Source organism: Bos javanicus, chromosome 18 (genome assembly GCF_032452875.1).
Source record: "Bos javanicus breed banteng chromosome 18, ARS-OSU_banteng_1.0, whole genome shotgun sequence".
Classification (NCBI taxonomy): Eukaryota; Metazoa; Chordata; class Mammalia; order Artiodactyla; family Bovidae; genus Bos; species Bos javanicus.
In genome coordinates this window covers 60,752,806-60,769,910 of record NC_083885.1, presented here as the reverse complement: position 1 = coordinate 60,769,910, position 17,105 = coordinate 60,752,806, and the positions used below count along the sequence as shown (strand labels likewise).

Here is a 17,105-nt window from a genome sequence, read left to right as displayed (position 1 = left end):
ACATTCTCTAGATTTTGGTAACCTGAATTTCTGGGGCTGTGCTAAACTAAGTGATGGAAGTTTATTGACTAGCAAGGTCATTTCCAAATAAAATAAGATCCTGAAACATTCATTACTGAGGACTAACTTCCTCTTACAGAGAAAGTAGAGATTTTGGACTATTCATGAATAATGCTTGATGCCATCCTGAGATGGTCTCTAGAAATTTTTTTATAAAAATTATCACTGGTATTTATGTTCACCAATCTATAGAATGCTTAAGTTCTTGGTTGCTTAAGGAAAGTAGGATGTGTATTTTCACTAAAGAAGGTATGAGGGATGAAATTACATTTTATGAAGGGAAAAGGAAATTGGTCTGACTTACAGGTGGCAGTTTCAGGATGGGAGAACAAAGTCATGGGTACAGAAAATGGTAAGAATATTTTATGGAAAGTGGACCCCAAGGGAAGAGTTTTGTGCAGAAATACAAGTTTTCTTGAGTTGTTGAGCTGCCTTTGATACTGGATTTTAAGTTTCTTTACCTCTGAAGGGATCTGTTGTGTTTACCTATGCAATCTTCGTTACTTTGGCTAAGTGAATAGTTTCCCCGTGATCTATATGATTGTATCTGACTGAGTGTTATAACCCCTTTTGAAATTTGTCCACACAACTTCCTAAATAACTTGACTTCTAGCTGACTTTGGAATGCTTCAGAGGGCCCCTGAGACATCCCAGGGAACTATTAAAGTACCTGGGTTCACTGGACATGTTACATTACATGGGAAGTGCGGTTGAAGGGGTGACAGATCTCCTCTTATTATGCTGTATGGTGGATGTTACAAATATAGATATCTTAAAATTACGTGAGTTCATATAGATCTGTGAAGTGAAGTCGCCCACTCCTGTCCGACTCTTTGCGACCCCATGGGGTGTAGCCTATGGGCTCCTCGGTCCATGGGAGTTTCCAGGCAAGAGTGCTAGAGTGGATTGCCGTTTCCTTCCCCAAGCGGCCTTCCCGACCCAGGAATCGAACCCAGGTCTCCCTCATTGCAGGCAGACGCTTTACCATCTGAGCCACCATGGAAGCCCAAATATTTATTTATTTGGCCGCGCCAGATCGTAGTTGCAGCACGCAGGGTCTAGTTGCCCAACCAGGGTTCGAACCTGGGTCCCCTGCCTTGGGAGTTCAGAGTCTTAGCTGCTGGGCCACCAGGGAAGTCACCATAGATCTGATATGCCCTAATTAAATGTGGTCAACTATAATTCTACTTATCCTGTGAACGTGGTACAAGTCACAGCAATGACCAGGTACACTGTCAACTGCAGTTTAATCAGATTTAAACATGGCTTTTGTGGTTTCACTCTGATGCCTTTGTAAGAATACTGCAACTTCATGATTTATAGAAAAGATTTTTCTAAGGTTAACCAATAAACAAGTCTTGTTTGCTATCTGGTAAGCTGGTACGAGACTGGAATTTAGTTGAATCTCTATGTTAATAGAACAAAGTTTTCTTAGAATGCAGCTTTCAATAAGAGATTATGAATTTCTTTCCCTTTAAGTGATTTATATTCATTTTAAAAATCTTTTGTTACTTTGGTAAAGTGAATAAGCATTCCTTAAGATTATGGTACATGTAGGCAAAGCTCATTCTTCTGCAAAAATAACCCCTCATGCTTAGATTTTGCCATCCTGATGTCCTTAAAACATGGCCATGGTCTGCTTGTCAATCATGGAATTAAAAATGGGTGAACAATAGCTGTAAATCAAAGAGTCAGGGCTATGGGAAATCCAACATGGCTGCCTGGCTTTTCCCGGCTCCCTGACACACCTCATTTTTATTTGACGGGTAAAGCCTTCCCTGGCTACAGGGTTAATGCCCTCATAATGCAAAAATTATGTTGCACTGAATATTAACTTTTTTTCACTGCTAAAGTAAGTTTCTAGTTTTGTTAATTAAAGTCTAGTGTTCACTAAGACTCACTTCTGAGATAGTTCCTTCTTAGGTTATATTTCTAAAAGATTTAATTAAGTTATTAAAAAGGATACTCTAAGTTTGTTTATAAAGCTAATCTCAGTAAGCAGTCTTCAGATAAAGAATAGATGCCCCATGATATACAAGCAGGAGATTACCATCTGGCTAGTCATTTAACAAGTGAAGTCAGATGACTTGGAGTATACTGGGCTCTACCTAATGAAAGTTCTTGACCTTTCCTTCTTACTTAGTCCTGACTAATAACTGCTAGCTCTAGCTATATTATTTTCTATGTGGCTTGTTTCAGAAGATTGATTCTTATGTTACTCAATGTGTGCCCGAGCCTGTGATAAAACGCTGATATGCAGCTCCACATGCTATCAATGATTGTAATAATGTAACTCTAGATATGGGAAGAAGGAAGAAGGAAGAAAAGGGATTATTTTCCTGGACCAAGTGACTAGTAAGACAGGTATGGTCCAGAGATTTTGCTACTCACAAGGCCCGCTCTAGAAACAGCACATTGAGTGGCCTATCAATGGATCCTTCCCTAGACCTGGGAATGAGCCTTCCCAGGGCCACAGGACAGAATGGCCAAGAAATGCCCCCAAAGCATGGCCAAATATGTGGCTATGAAGGGACTCTGCTGACTGGACTCTGCCAGCTGTCTCTACAAAGATGACATCATGATTACTGTAAGCTCCTGATTTTCAACACCCTGCAAAAGGAGTTCAGAGTAGAGATCAGAAATAAGGCACTCTGCTCTGGGAAAAACCCAGAACTGGCCTTCCAAGAGTGAGACGTTTTCAGGTAAAGATTTTATGAGCCCCAATTCAGGCTTCTTCTCATACCTAGAGAAACACTAACATCACGAACCAATGTCCAGTCCTGGTTTTCCTGGCTAGCCCCTGAGCAGCTTTTCTACTTGTCTTCATCTTTGGGCCATGTACCTTTAACTTTCTTGTACAGTTTGTTTCTTCTAAAATAGCACAAGTTTCCAAGTGGTCCTAAAGGATATTCCCTGACCAACACCTAGACAATGCTGAAACAAGTCACCTTATGATTCCATGGACTCTCATCTCCCTCCATAATGCTCCGTGACAGAGTAGGCAAAGGGAACCCAGAGCCCCATGGCGCCTCTGTTCAGCCTGAAGAAGCCGGAGTGGTCTTTGCCCTCTTTTCCTTGAAACTGGATTCCCAAATGTGTGAGAAGGGAAATGGGTAGATAGTAAGCCGTGAACAGGGTATCAACAAGGGCCAAAGAATTGGCCATAAAAAGAAAGAGGGAGATATATGGTGACCCAGGGACTAAAGATCAGATAAAACTAAGAAGGGTCTTGGAATGCACGAATGAAAAAGACACTTAGCATCGTTCCCTCCCCCATGTTGTAACTGTTGATGGATTTCAGGTCCTCCTGAGCAGTATAAACAGTCTCTCCTCCTACCCCATAAGCAGAAATTGTTTTTCTTACTCTTCTCCCACTCAGTATAGGTGCCTCATCCATTCAGCAAATGATCTGCAAGACCCCTATCCCACTCCTTGTACCCTGGCTATGAGTGGACTAAGGACCCCTGTTCAACATCCGTTCTCATTTGAGCTGGCCTGATCTTCTAACAGTGTCCCCCATTCTAATAAACTTTACTTCCCTCTCATTATGTCTCAAGTCTGGAAATTCTTTTCCAACACTACCCCAGACCACAAGAAAGGTTACTATCTTATTAGACCTGTTGAAGTCTGTAAAACAAAGTTCCAACTTAAGTATGAATTCTTACCTTAGTATTCTGTTACATTGGGGTTCAAAATCCTCATTCATCAAGCAGAATTTTCAACATTACTAACTCAAATAACCTTGCTAAAAATGTGGCACTTTGGCCCCACTTCAGAACTCTTGGTTCAGAATACATTAAGAAAAGAAAAAAAATCCTGTTTCTTTGATAAACAATTTATACTGTGTTACACGAGGAGAACACTGAAGAATAAATATGCTCATACTGCCCTGATTATTTTATAATTGCTCTTTCAGATGAGAGTAGTTTCTCTAATGGATTGTGGGTCATCACTCATCCTCTTTTGTTCACTTTAGAAATTGGGTAGGAGTACTGTGTAAAAAATGTATTTTGTAATACCAGCGAAGCCACTAAATCTCGACCAGGACTCTGAACTTGCCATTTTCATCTTGGATCACATTAGGAAGAATTTCCACGGCCTATTGGTATCTGTATTTTGTATTTCAGGGATGGATGACGTTCCAGGATGTGGCCATAGACTTCACTCAAGAGGAGTGGGAATGCCTGGACCTCAGTCAGCGGGAATTGTACAGGGACGTGATGTTAGAGAACTATGGGAACTTGGCCTCCTTGGGTGAGGATAACTGCCTTCCAGAATCCCTTATCTACCCACTGGGTTTTAGTTCCGTCATGTCAAGAATGTCTTCTGAAATGTTCTGCTTCCCACAGAAGTTTCAGATCTCTGCTTTCTAGGGCAAAAATGGGTATTTGTGAGTTTAGAAAGAAAGGGGATGATTCATGATGAGTCGTTATGCTGGTGAAGTTTTTCTTCCTTGATGTACTCTGCCTCCTTCCGTCTAGGTTTGTCGTAATTGTGTAAGTTCTGTGGTATTAAATAGTAGCACCCTCTCTTAATCTCACATTGACACTACTTACTTTGTCTTAGTACTACTTGACCAGAATCTCAGGATCTGATTGTTAGGTGTCAGTTAGTATTGTATAGCTGCTTTGAATAAAGTATTTAAGGAAATCGTTTTCTAGAACAAAATGCATTCTCGTCTCACCTGAATACATACTGGATTCGATACTGATGAATCTCTAACAACACAAATATTCCTTTCTCTGATGAACAGGGCTTGTGTCTAACCTTGACCTGGTCACTTTTCTGGAACCATTGAAGGATCCCAGGAATATAAGGAGAATGGGGACAACAGCCATTTACCCAGGTAGGTATGAATGGTTGGAGAGGTCCAAGGAGCATCAAGGAACTCATCCTTCATCACATGGTTTTGGAAGATTTGCTTCAGTGAAAATGGTTTTCAAAAACCTGAGTTTGTGTCTGCTACTATCATAGAAATGTATCACCTGCCCCATTCTGTCTCTTAAATCATTCATGGAATTATCTCCAGTGATTGCTTTTTCCATCACAGTGTGAACTAAAAGTCTCCTCTTGGCTTGTGACAAACTGCATTCATTCATTGTTCTTCGATTTCTTGGGGGCCCTAGAAAAACTCTGCCCATTTCTGAGTAACTATATGAGAATCCTTTTAAAGTTTCCTTCTACCTCTAGACAGAAATGTGTGTGGATTGGTAGACAAACTGCCAAACTTCTAGCAATACTGGGGATGGGTTTTTGTTCTCTGGTTTATAATTTCCTTTCCACTGGGAGCGACACATCAAATCAGATCAGATCAGTCACTCAGTCCTGTCCGACCCTTTGTGACCCCATGAATCGCAGCATGCCAGGCCTCCCTGTCCATCACCAACTCCCAGATTTCACTCTGACTCATGTCCATTGACTCAGTGATGACATCCAGCCATCTCATCCTCTGTAGTCCCCTTTTCCTCTGGCCCCCAATCCTTCCCAGCATCAGAGTCTTTTCCAATGAGTCAACTCTTCCAATGAGGTGGCCAAAGTACTGGAGTTTCAGCTTTAGCATCATTCCTTCCAAAGAAATCCCAGGGCTGATCTCCTTCAGAATGGACTGGTTGGATCTCCTTGCAGTCCAAGGGATTCTCAAGAGTCTTCTCCAACACCACAGTTCAAAAGCATCAATTCTTCAGTGCTCAGCCTTCTTCACAGTCGAACTCTCACATCCATACATGACCACAGGAGAAACCATAGCCTTAACTAGATGAACCTTTGTTGGCAAAGTAATGTCTCTGCTTTTGAGTATCCTATCTAGGTTGGAGATGGCAATGGCAACCCACTCCAGTACTCTTGCCTGGAAAATCTCATGGACGCAGGAGTCTGATAGGCTGCAGTCCATGGAGTCGCTAGAGTCGAACACGACTGAGCGACTTCACTTTCACTTTTCACTTTCATACATTGGAGAAGGAAATGGCAACCCACTCCAGGGTTCTTGCCTGGAGAATCCCAGGGATGGGGAAGTCTAGTGGCCTGCCGTCTATGGGGTCGCACAGAGTCAGACACGACTGAAGAGACTTAGCAGCAGCAGCAGCATCTAGGTTGGTCATAACTTTCCTTCCAAGGAGTAAGCGTCTTTTAATTTCATGGCTGCAATCACCATCTGCAATGATTTTGGAGCCCAGAAAAATAAATTTTGGAGTGACACATAGGACCTTCTAAATACATTTCAAATTCAAGTAATTTTTCACTGCTGAAAGCAAAACCTCAGGACAATGAAAGAATGCACATCTCAAGTTGACTTCAAAGTTTCTCTTTTCCTTGTATAATCTCATATTAAATATCTTTAGTGGATTTGCCCCAATTCTAACATGCTAAAATACGTTATTCTTTTTTTTTTAATTTTTAAAAAATGTTTTAATTTAATTTTATTTTAAACTTTCAAATATTGTATTAGTTTTGCCAAATATTGAAATGAATCAGCCACAGGTATACACGTGTTCCTCAACCTGAATCCTCCTCCCTCCTCCCTCCGCCTACCATGCCTCTGCGTCATCCCAGTGCACCAGCCCCAAGCATCCAGTATCACGCATCAAACCTGGACTGGCGACTCGTTTCATATATGATATTATACATATTTCAATGCCATTCTCCCAAATCATCCCACCCTCTCCCTCTCCCACAGAGTCCAAAACACTGTTCTATACATCAGTGTCTCTTTTGCTGTCTGGTATACAGGGTTATTGTTACCATCTTTCTAAATTCCACATATATGCGTTAGTATACTGTATTGGTGTTTTTCTTTCTGGCTTACTTCACTCTGTATAATAGGCTCCTGTTTGATCCACCTCATTAGAACTGATTCAAATGTATTAAATATGTTATTTTGTTAAGTCAAGAATTTTAAAGTAAATTAACATAAAATCTTAGCACACTTTCCACTATATTGTTTTTGGTTGATTCAAACTATGACAATTTTTAAATTATATAAAGAAATATTTTTAAAAAGTTCTAATTGGAATATAGCTGTTTTCCAATTTTGTACTCCTATACAGCAAAGAGAATCAATTATACATATCCATTGAGTTGCGTCGCTCAGTCGATTCTGAGTCTGCAATGATGATCTGCAGCAAGTCAGGCTTCCCTGTCCATCACCAACTCCCAGACCCTGCTCAAACTCATGTCCATCGAGTCCACGATGCATCGAATCATCTCATCCTCTGTGGTCCCCTTTGACTCTCATCTTCAATCTTTGCTAGGATCAGGGTCTTTCTCAGTGGGTCAGTTCTTCACATCAGGTGGCCAGAGTATCGGAGCTTCAGCTTCACCGTGTCCTTCCAATGAATATTCAGGACTGATTTCCTTTAGGATGGAGTAGTGTGGTCTTCTTGCAGTCCAAGGGACTCTCAAGAGTCTTCTCCAACACCACAGTTGAAAAGCATCAATTCTTCGGTGCTCAGCTTTCTTCATGGTCTAACTCTCACATCCATACATGACTACTGGAAAAACCATGGCTTTGACTAGATGGACCTTTGTCAGCAAAGTAATGTTTCTGCTTTTTAATATGCTGCCTAGGTTGGTCATAGCTTTTCTTCCAAGGAGGAAGGCTCTTTGACTTTCATGGCTGTAGTCTCCATCTACAATGATTTAGGAGACCCCAAAAATAAGGTCTATCACTGTTTCCACTGTTTCTCCCGCCGATTGCGATGAAACGATCTGACCGGTGCCATGATCTTCGTTTTTTGAAGGTTGAGTTTCAAGCCACCTTTTTCACTCTCTCTCAGTTTCATCCAGAGACTCCTCAACTCCTCTTCACTTTCAGCTATAAGGGTGGTGTCATCTGTATATCTGAGATTATGGACATTTCTCCCTGAAATCTTGATTCCAATTTGTGCTTCATCCAACCCGGTATGTCACATGACGTACGGTGCATATAAATTAAATAAGCAGGCTGACAATATACAGGCTTGATGTACACCTTTCCCCATTTGCAATCAGTCCGTTGCCCCATGTCCAGTTCTCACTGTTGCTTCTTGACATGCATACAGGTTTCTCAGGAGGCAGGTAATGTAGTCTGGTGTTCCCATCTCTTTCAGAATTTTCCACAGTTTCTTGTGATCCACGCAATCAAAGGCTGTGGTGTAGTCAATACAGCAGATGTAGTTGTTTTTCCAGAATTGTCTTGCTTTTTATACGATCCAAGGGATGCTGGCAATTTGATCTCTGGTTCCTCTGCCATTTCTAAATCCAGCTTCAAGTGCTGGAAGCTCTGGGTTCATGTACTGTTAAAGCCTGGCTTGGAGAATTTTGAGCCTTTGCTATTGTTTGGAACGAGGGAAATTGTGTAGTAGTTTGAGCGTTCTTTGGCATTGCCTTTCTTTGTGATTGGAAGGAAAACTGACCTTTTCCTGTCCTGAGGCCACTGCTGAGTTTTCCAAATTTGCTGGCTTATCAAGTGCAGACTGTTAGCACTATCATCGTTTAACTTCAAATAGCTCAGCTGGAGTTCCATCACCCACACTAGCTTTGTTGGTCGTCATGCCTTCTAAGGCCGACTTGACTTTGGATGCCAGGATGTCTGTTACTAGGTGAGTGATTGTACCATTGTGGTTATCTCAGTCATTAAGACATTTTGTTTTTTGTATAGTTCTTCCATGTATTGCTGCCACCTTCTCTTAATATCTTTTGCTTCTTTTAGGTCCATCCCATTTCTGTCCTTTATTGTTCCCTTCTTTGCATGAAATATTCCAAGTACCTCTATTTTTCTTAAAGAGATCTCTAGTCTTTACTGTTCTATTGATCTCCTTCGCATTTAGGTCCCACAGAGCAATGAGTAGACTTCCCTGTTTCAATCATAGTTTTAAAGTCCCTCTTCTGTTTTAATTTCTTAAAACTAGTACTGTATTAAGTTTCTCTTATTTGTTTTCAGCTTCCTCGGACATTTCCCTATGTGTCCTCTGTTTCTGGTTAGTTCTCTGTCACTATCATTTATGATTTTTAGATTGAAACATCTAATAGGCCATTCTCAGAAACATGTGTGGCAAGAAGTGGAATTAAAAATTACTGGCACCTAGGATTTCTGAAAGTGAGTGTTTGGTGTCTCTACTTAAAATGACTAAAAGCAAGAATTAATCATTAGATTGCCTATCACCTCTTAATTCAGTGGTCCTTGGGGGTTTTCATCTTGTTTCTTCCCCTATAACGTATTTCTGTGCCATATCATTTTGTCCAGCATTCTGTTTGTGGTCTCTGTTTTGACGGGTTCAGGAACCTAGTTAGTCTTCCTTCTGGTATCTGTCCCTTGGTGGGTGAGGTTGGTCCAGACGTTTGTGCCCTTATCCTCTCTTGATCTGTGCTTTGATTCCTGGTCACTGTGACCAGAGCCCACCGGGGATATTCAGGGCTGTTGTCCTCTTGTTCTGTGGGTGTTACTGCCCTCTTTCTGTTGGTGCCTACTCCCTGCGTGGTGTGATAGAGCCCCCAGATCTGATTCTTAGCTGTGATTCTGATCTGTGGTACCAGGCTGCTGGGACTGGAGCACACGCACTGGGAGAGAAGTCACTACGTATTACTCTTCTGGGGATGTTCACCTCAGGCTGTGCCCTGTTGTGCCCTCTCCTGCATTCTGCAAGCTCTCACGTTATGTAGTGTTGGCACTGCTCTTGACCCCACCCTAACCGAGGGCATGATGGCCCGTGGCCCTGTGGTCTCTCAGATGTTGTTTTCACAAGGTCACCAGCGTAGATTCAGTGAAGTCAGGTCCTGGGATAGCATTCAACGTGGAGCTGGAGCCACTGTGGTGTTATGGGGCAGCTCAGGCTCTGTCCTGGCCCAGCCCCTTTGTGTGGGAGCCCACAAAGTGTACAGCTGCCAAAGCTACACCTGCCATGAATGAGAGAGCCCTGGTATTTAAGGGGCTAAGGTTAGAAAGCCGGTTGTGAGTGTAAGACCATGGCTTGTGTTGCTGGGAGGAGAGGTTTCATCTTTTCTTCTTAATCCCTGGGGTTCAGCTGTACTTTCAGCTCCCTCTGTGTGTGTGGCCAACTCACAGGTTCTGCTCCTGAGGCTGCCCCAGAGCACAGGGGCCTGTTGATTGTGGAGGAGGTCGATGGGGGAGCCCATGGCTGGGGGATCAAATGACCTACATGGGTGGAGTTCTTCATAGTCCCTGCTGAGCAGGGGCCGGTCTAAGGGACAAGGGATGCAATGGGCTTCCTGGTTGGGCATCACTCACCAATGGCGCTCTGCTCTCTGGTGGTTCAGGCTTCGACCACAAGCATCCCGTTTGCAGAGCTCCTCCCTCACTCCCATCACTTCATGCTATTTCCTCACAGCCAACAGCAGTCGTCTGCCTCAATCTGCTCTCCAAACCCCACCTTTCAGCACCCAGCACTTGTCTGCATTGGTGGACATGCCTCTAAGGCTGGATGGGCAAGGCTGGGGTCAGTACCCTGTGTGCAGGTCTCACTCTGTCCTGCTGCCACACGCTGGTTGCTGTGTTCTCTTCCCACAGAGAATGAGGCTCTCCTTCTGTCCAGACTGAGCTCCCCCAGTGAGGGGCTTCCCGGGATATGGAGACCTCTCCTCACTTTCATTTCCCCACAGGATTGTAGGCCCCAATGCACTTCCTCTCCTCTTCCTTTTCCTTCTTCCTGCTCTCCTCTTCCTTTTGTCCTTCTGAGCTCAGCAGGAATCTTTCTTGTCTTTTCAGATTTCCAAAGGCCTCTGCTAGTGTTCAGCTGGGCTCTGTGAGAATTGTTCCATTTCTCATTCATTTGTGGAGAGAGAGATGAGCTCCACATCTGCCTAAGCCTCTGGCATCTTGATCCTTTGATCTCTATTTTACTTTTAAACTAGCGATGGTCATCAATTTTCTCTAATCTTTAAAGATATTCACTGAGAAGAGCAGGGAAAATTACTTGTTATTTGGTATCTTTCAGCTGTGTCTCCACAAGATACCCAGGATTTGATTCCGAAGAATCCAGCATTAGAAGGTGTATTCCCCAAAGGAAACCTAGGAATATGTCAGACATTTCACCTCGGAAACTTAAATTTATTGAAAGACAGGGAATACACAAGGGTAAATGAAAGACAGAGAGGATATTTATATGGACATAAACAAATGGAAATAGTTATACATAATGCTAATGTTACTGCAAAAAGAAATGAGCAACGTGAGTCAAATTTGGAAAAACACCAAGTTCAGTCTTCAACGTCTGCTGAGAAATGTAAGTGTTTAAGAAAAAATGCCCATCGTTTTTTGAAAAATAAAAGTTCTCTAAAAGGGAACATGGAAAATCTGAAAGGTAATCTAGTCTTTACTGCAAATACTGTTTCAGACAATTCTGAAGGTAGGCTTCGACTAAATATGCATTCAAGCATGTCTGAATACCTACAATTTAACAATGAGAGGACAAACTCACAATTTAATCAATTTGAGGGATCTGTGAGCAGGGGGTCATTTTTGTTCCCACAAGAGATATTTTCTCTCCATTCCAAGATGTATAATGTTGATGATAATGAAAGAGATGCCATCCAGCCATCATTGTTCTGTACATATCGTGATACGGTTAATACACAGGAGCTTTGCATGTATAATAAAATGAGTCAGGCCTTAAGGAAGAGCTCCAGCTCCAATAATTACAGGAGTATTTATGGTGGAGTGAGAAGGTATTCAGGCAGTGAAACTGGGTGTACGGTTGAAGGAGACTCAAACCTTATGAAACATCAGGAACCTGAATCTTCAAACAAGGATTCTAAAAGTAAGACATTTAGAAATATCTTTGATCAAATGGCACGTTTTTCTCTAGATAAGAGTACTTGTAGTGAAGAGCGGACTTTTCGTGAATATGGTAAGGTTTCTAATCAGTCTTCAGAACTTATTCAACAGCAGACGGTTCAGAATCCACAGAAAGAAAATAAGTGTAATATATGTGGAAATGTCTTTAGTAAAGCATCCAATCTAAGTAAACATAGGAAAATCCATACAGGAAGGAAACCTTTCAAATGTACAGATTGTAGCAAAGCGTTTAACCGTCGTTCACATCTTACTCAACATCAGCGAATTCACACTGGAGAGAAACCTTATAAATGTACAGAATGTGGCAAAGCCTTTCCTTACAGTTCAAGTCTTACTGAACATCAGCGAATTCATACCGGAGAGAGACCTTATAAATGTACAGAATGTAGTGTAGCCTTTGTCTCTTCCTCACATCTAACCTATCATCAGCGAATTCATACTGGAGAGAAGCCTTATAAATGTGAAGAATGTAACAAAGCCTTTCATAGTCGCTCACTTCTTACTAAACATCAGCGAGTTCATTCTAGGGAGAGACCTTATAAATGTAAAGAGTGTAACAAAGCCTTTATTCAGCGCTCACATCTTACTAAACATCAGAAAATTCATACTGGAGAGAGACCTTATAAATGTAAAGAGTGTAACAAAGCCTTTATTCAGCGCGCAAATCTTACTAAACATCAGCGAATTCATACGGGAGAGAGACCTTATAAATGTAAAGAGTGTAACAAAGCCTTTAATCAACGCTCAAGTCTAACCTATCATCAGCGAATTCATACTGGAGAGAGGCCTTATAAATGTAAAGAATGTAACAAAACATTTATCAGTCACTCACAACTTACCCAACATCAGGGAATTCATACTGGAGAGAGACCTTATAAATGTAAAGACTGTAACAAAGCCTTTATTCAAAATTCAGATCTAACCTATCATCAGCGAATTCATACTGGAGAGAGGCCTTATAAATGTAAAGAACGTATCAAAACCTTTATCCTTAGCTCACATCTTACCTAACATCAGCAAATTCATACTGGAGAGAAAACTTATCATTGTACACAGTGTGGCCAAACCTTTATTTGTCATTCAAAGTTAATTGTACATCATCAAATCCATACTAGGGAGAAACCATACAAGTATAAAGAATGTGGCAAAAGCCTTTATTACGAGATCAAACCTCTGTCAACATCACCGAATTCATACCGCGGATAGACGTTATCAATGTACAGAATGTGGCAAGGCTTTTATTATGTGTTCTAGGCTTACTAAACATCAGCAAATACATACTGGGGAGAGACCATATTCATATGTTGAATGTGGCAAAGCCTTTGCTTGCAACTCAACACTTACTCAACATTGGCGAATTCATACTGGAGAGAGACCTCATAAATGTAAAGAATGTAACAAAGCCTTTCATCGTCACTGATTGCTGATTCAACATCAGCGAGTGCACACTGGAGAGAGACCTTATAAATGTACTGAATGTGGCAAAGCCTTTGGTCGCTACTCAACGCTTTCTACACACCAGCGAATTCATACTGGAGAGAGACCTTATAAATGCACAGCATGTGGCAAAGCCTTTAGTCGGAGTGATCATCTCTCTAAACATCTGAGAACACACACTAGACAGAAACCCTAGTAATGGCACAAGTGATGGAAGAGATTTTCCCTAAATGTGCATCAGAAAACAAGAGTTTATATGAGAAACCTATGGAGATGATGTAACGAATATGTAGAGAGGTATTTAATCAAAATTTAAATCGAAATAAATATCAGAGATTGCATACTAGAAGGCATTTCATCAGTCCTCTTTTCTGAAGTTTCTCTGAAGGAGAATGACTGTAGGGAGTACTCCATAGTTAAAACACATATAGACAGTGGATATATTAGCATAAATCGTGAGATGAAGGTTGATGGTTAGAAAGTTACAATTCTTAGTAATGTATGTATGCTTGTTAATAATGACGTGATTTGAGATTATTTGAAGTGAATGTTATTAAGCCCTCAAATCATCCATACTATGCTTTGTTTCTAGTGTGTTTGCAGACATAGATTTTTGATGGTTTATTACAGATTAGCCTTTTTGTATTGTGTTGCAACCATTTCTATCTATCCTCCATTAGAAGATGAAGGATACCGTACTGTAAAATGGACAATGACCATCTAAATGGACGTGTTTTTCATTGATGTGAAATATCTGGAGGTTGCCATAATGTAGTGATCATTTAACCTTTCCATGTTGTAAAGTAAGTAGAAGTTGGTTGTAAGGTTTCAATAGTAATATCCTTGATTTTAAGAAGAACACAATGACAGTTCACTGCAATATTGATGTATCTTTATAATATCAACACAGGTCATGATTATTCCTTGACACTGTTGAAATAAACACAGCTTTTGTGATAACCTCGAAATGTATTGGAAACTCTTCCTGGAAAAGGCATGGAATTAGTGTATACCATGCTTGCTAAGTGCTTCCTAGCCTTTGTTTGGTAAGCCATAAAAATCACAAGTCTCACATCATTATAACAGAGAAATGAATATCTTTCTCTGTACTTTTGATCTGTACTTAATCATGGATCACGCCGTGGATTGTAAAAGGTTTTATTTCAACTATGTTTGCAATTAATACATCAGATCAGATCAGATCAGATCAGTCGCTCAGTCATGTCTGACTCTTTGCGACCGCATGAATCACAGCACGCCAGGCCTCCCTGTCCATCAGCAACTCCCGGAGTTCACTCAGACTCACGTCCATCGAGTCAGTGATGCCATCCAGCCATCTCATCCTCTGTTGTCACTTCTCCTCCTGCCCCTAATCCCTCCCAGCATCAGAGTCTTTTCCAATGAGTCAACTCTTCCAATGAGGTGGCCAAAGTACTGGAGTTTCAGCTTTAGCATCATTCCTTCCAAAGAAATCCCAGGGCTGATCTTCAGAATGGACTGGTTGGATCTCCTTGCAGTCCAAGGGCCTCTCAAGAGTCTTCTCCAACACCACAGCTCAAAAGCATCAATTCTTCGGCGCTCAGCCTTCTTCACAGTCCAACTCTCACATCCATACATGACCACAGGAAAATCCATAGCCTTGACTAGATAAATATTTGTTGGTAAAGTAATGTCTCTGCTTTGCATATGTTATCTCCGTTGCTCATAACATTCCTTCCAAGGAGCAAGCGTGTTTTAAATTCATGGCTGCAGTCACCATCTGTAGTGATTTTGGAGCCCATAAAATAAAGTCTGACACTCTTTCCACTGTTTCCCCATCCATTTCCCATGAAGCGGTGGGACCAGATGCCATGATCTTCGTTTTCTGAATGTTGAGCTTTAAGCCAACTTTTTGACTCTCCACTTTCACTTCCATCAAGAGGCTTTTGAATTCCTCTTCATTTTCTGCCATAAGGATGGTGTCATCTGCATATCTAAGGTTATTGAAATTTCTCCCAGCAATCTTGATTCCAGTTTGTGGGTTATTAATAAAACTGAATGGCTTTTCGTGTTTCGGTTGATTGTAATGAATGAAGTGTTAACCCACCACCAACAGTAACCTCTCCAACGTTATTTAAGGCTGTAGTGAAGAGACCACAATGAACTGTTTGGTAGCACAGAGAGATGTCATATGTGAAAATTACTTGACTCACTGGCTTTAAACTTCTCATAACTTCATATACATTCCCTCACTTCTATGTTGTATTTCTTCTCCCATTTTTAAACTACTTGGACACTGTGACAATTCTAATAAGAAGGATGATACAGAGTATTGTTGACAGGTTCCCTAAACTGCTCCATGCTGTTGCTGCTTCAGCATCTGTCTGGGAGCAGGCAGCCTGCAGTTCCTTGAGCTCAGACCAGCAGTCCTATGAGCACCTGCACGAGATGACCACCTTACTTGAGACCAGCAGTCTTCCTGAACCCCAGGGTCTATTCACAGACCCCCTTCAATCCCACCGAGAGTCAATTTCTAGGTAGGTTTTTAAGTCCGGGGGTCTCCCAGGAGAGAAGGATCTGGAATTCTCAAGGAGGAAGAAAGGAAAAAGGTTTTGTTTTTTTTTTTTCCTCTACATTTCTGAGGATTATACAACAATCGTATATCCTGCTTGAGGACAGTCTCTGGGGAAAAAATATTCTGGCCAATCGTGTTATCTTACAATGTAAATTATTGGAGTGGATCTAGTGAGGCTTTTACAACCTTTGGACATTGTTTTGATTCACTGTAATAATTAAAAGTATATAACTCCATTGCTAACACTGGCGAGGGGGCAAATGATTTACAAATGATGGAAGAACTGAAGCTGTAGGTAATTTAGCCAGGGACGAATGTAATCAAACTGTAGAAGGTGAGTGGCCCACTCTTCTTCCCACAGACACAATATGGTGCCGCCCCTATCAAGGCCTTTTCTTGGTTTGTTGGCCAGATGCTTACTTATGTCTCCCAATCAGTGGATGGGTATCTGCACCTTAGCTTTCCTCACTCCCCAGATGAATATTGGCCCTAACAACCAGACTCTCACGGTGCCTCTGACAGCACACGTGCGGTCAAAAAGACCCATCCAGTTTATCCCCTACTTTGGTTCCGAAATCTTGGCTGGGATAAGCATTGGAACAGGAGGATTGCTTCATCAATCACTTTCTACCATATACTATCCAAGGACTTCACATGAAGGAGGAAACAGAACATGCTCTATCTTGAAAGCAGGACTCCATCTTGGGCTGGACTGTGGACCTTGAGCTATATGCCCAATATCTATGGAAATGAAATATCCACTAGAAAACCAGGCCCCCTGGAAGGAAGAGGCCCAGGGCTCTCTGTGGCCTAAAAGAATGTCCTAATTATCTGTGTAACTGAATAGAATCATACGTTCTATTATGCTTACTGGTGTATGACCACAGGCCTATTGATAACTGTCGACTGTTAACTACCTAGGCTTAAGGCATATGATTGCGGGTTAACTTTGATTGTATCTTTCTTTTTCCTTTGTTCAGACTAGTTTCAGGGAACCTTATACACGTAGGGTATGCAAGGCTTTCAAAAAAACTGGTCGGGGTGCTTGGCTAAGAGGAGACTCTGCCTTGAGCCCGCCGGTGTAATAAACTGCACTACACTATCTGCATTGTCTTTCTGAGTGAGTTCGTTTCCCAGAACACGTAGCTACAACACAGAGACGACATTGAGAGAGTAGCCACATCTTTAGTGGCCTTACAGGACCAGCTGGATTCTTTGGCTGAGGTGGCTTTACAGAATAGGAGAGGGCTAGACCTATTGACAGCT

The 17,105-nt window shown here is 41.7% G+C and overlaps 1 protein-coding gene across 1 annotated transcript; it reads left to right on the top strand.

Moving 5' to 3' along the window:
- The first annotated feature begins 4,622 nt into the window (after window positions 1–4,622).
- Window positions 4,623–15,339, top strand: LOC133230996 (zinc finger protein 345-like). The gene is made up of 2 exons (XM_061389145.1): window positions 4,623–4,906; window positions 10,989–15,339. Exons 1-2 carry the CDS (start codon window positions 4,882–4,884, stop codon window positions 12,857–12,859), a joined length of 1,896 nt encoding a protein of 631 aa, XP_061245129.1. The 5' UTR covers window positions 4,623–4,881; the 3' UTR covers window positions 12,860–15,339.
- The last annotated feature ends 1,766 nt before the right edge of the window (window positions 15,340–17,105 follow it).

What these genes read in the sequence shown, in the direction of transcription:
- LOC133230996 (XM_061389145.1), top strand. Translation starts at nt 4,882, where the DNA reads ATGGGGACAACAGCCATTTACCCAG. An exon ending in GACAACAGCCATTTACCCAG is followed by an intron (nt 4,907 to 10,988) that starts GTAGGTATGAAT and finishes GGTATCTTTCAG; the next exon opens with CTGTGTCTCCACAAGATACC.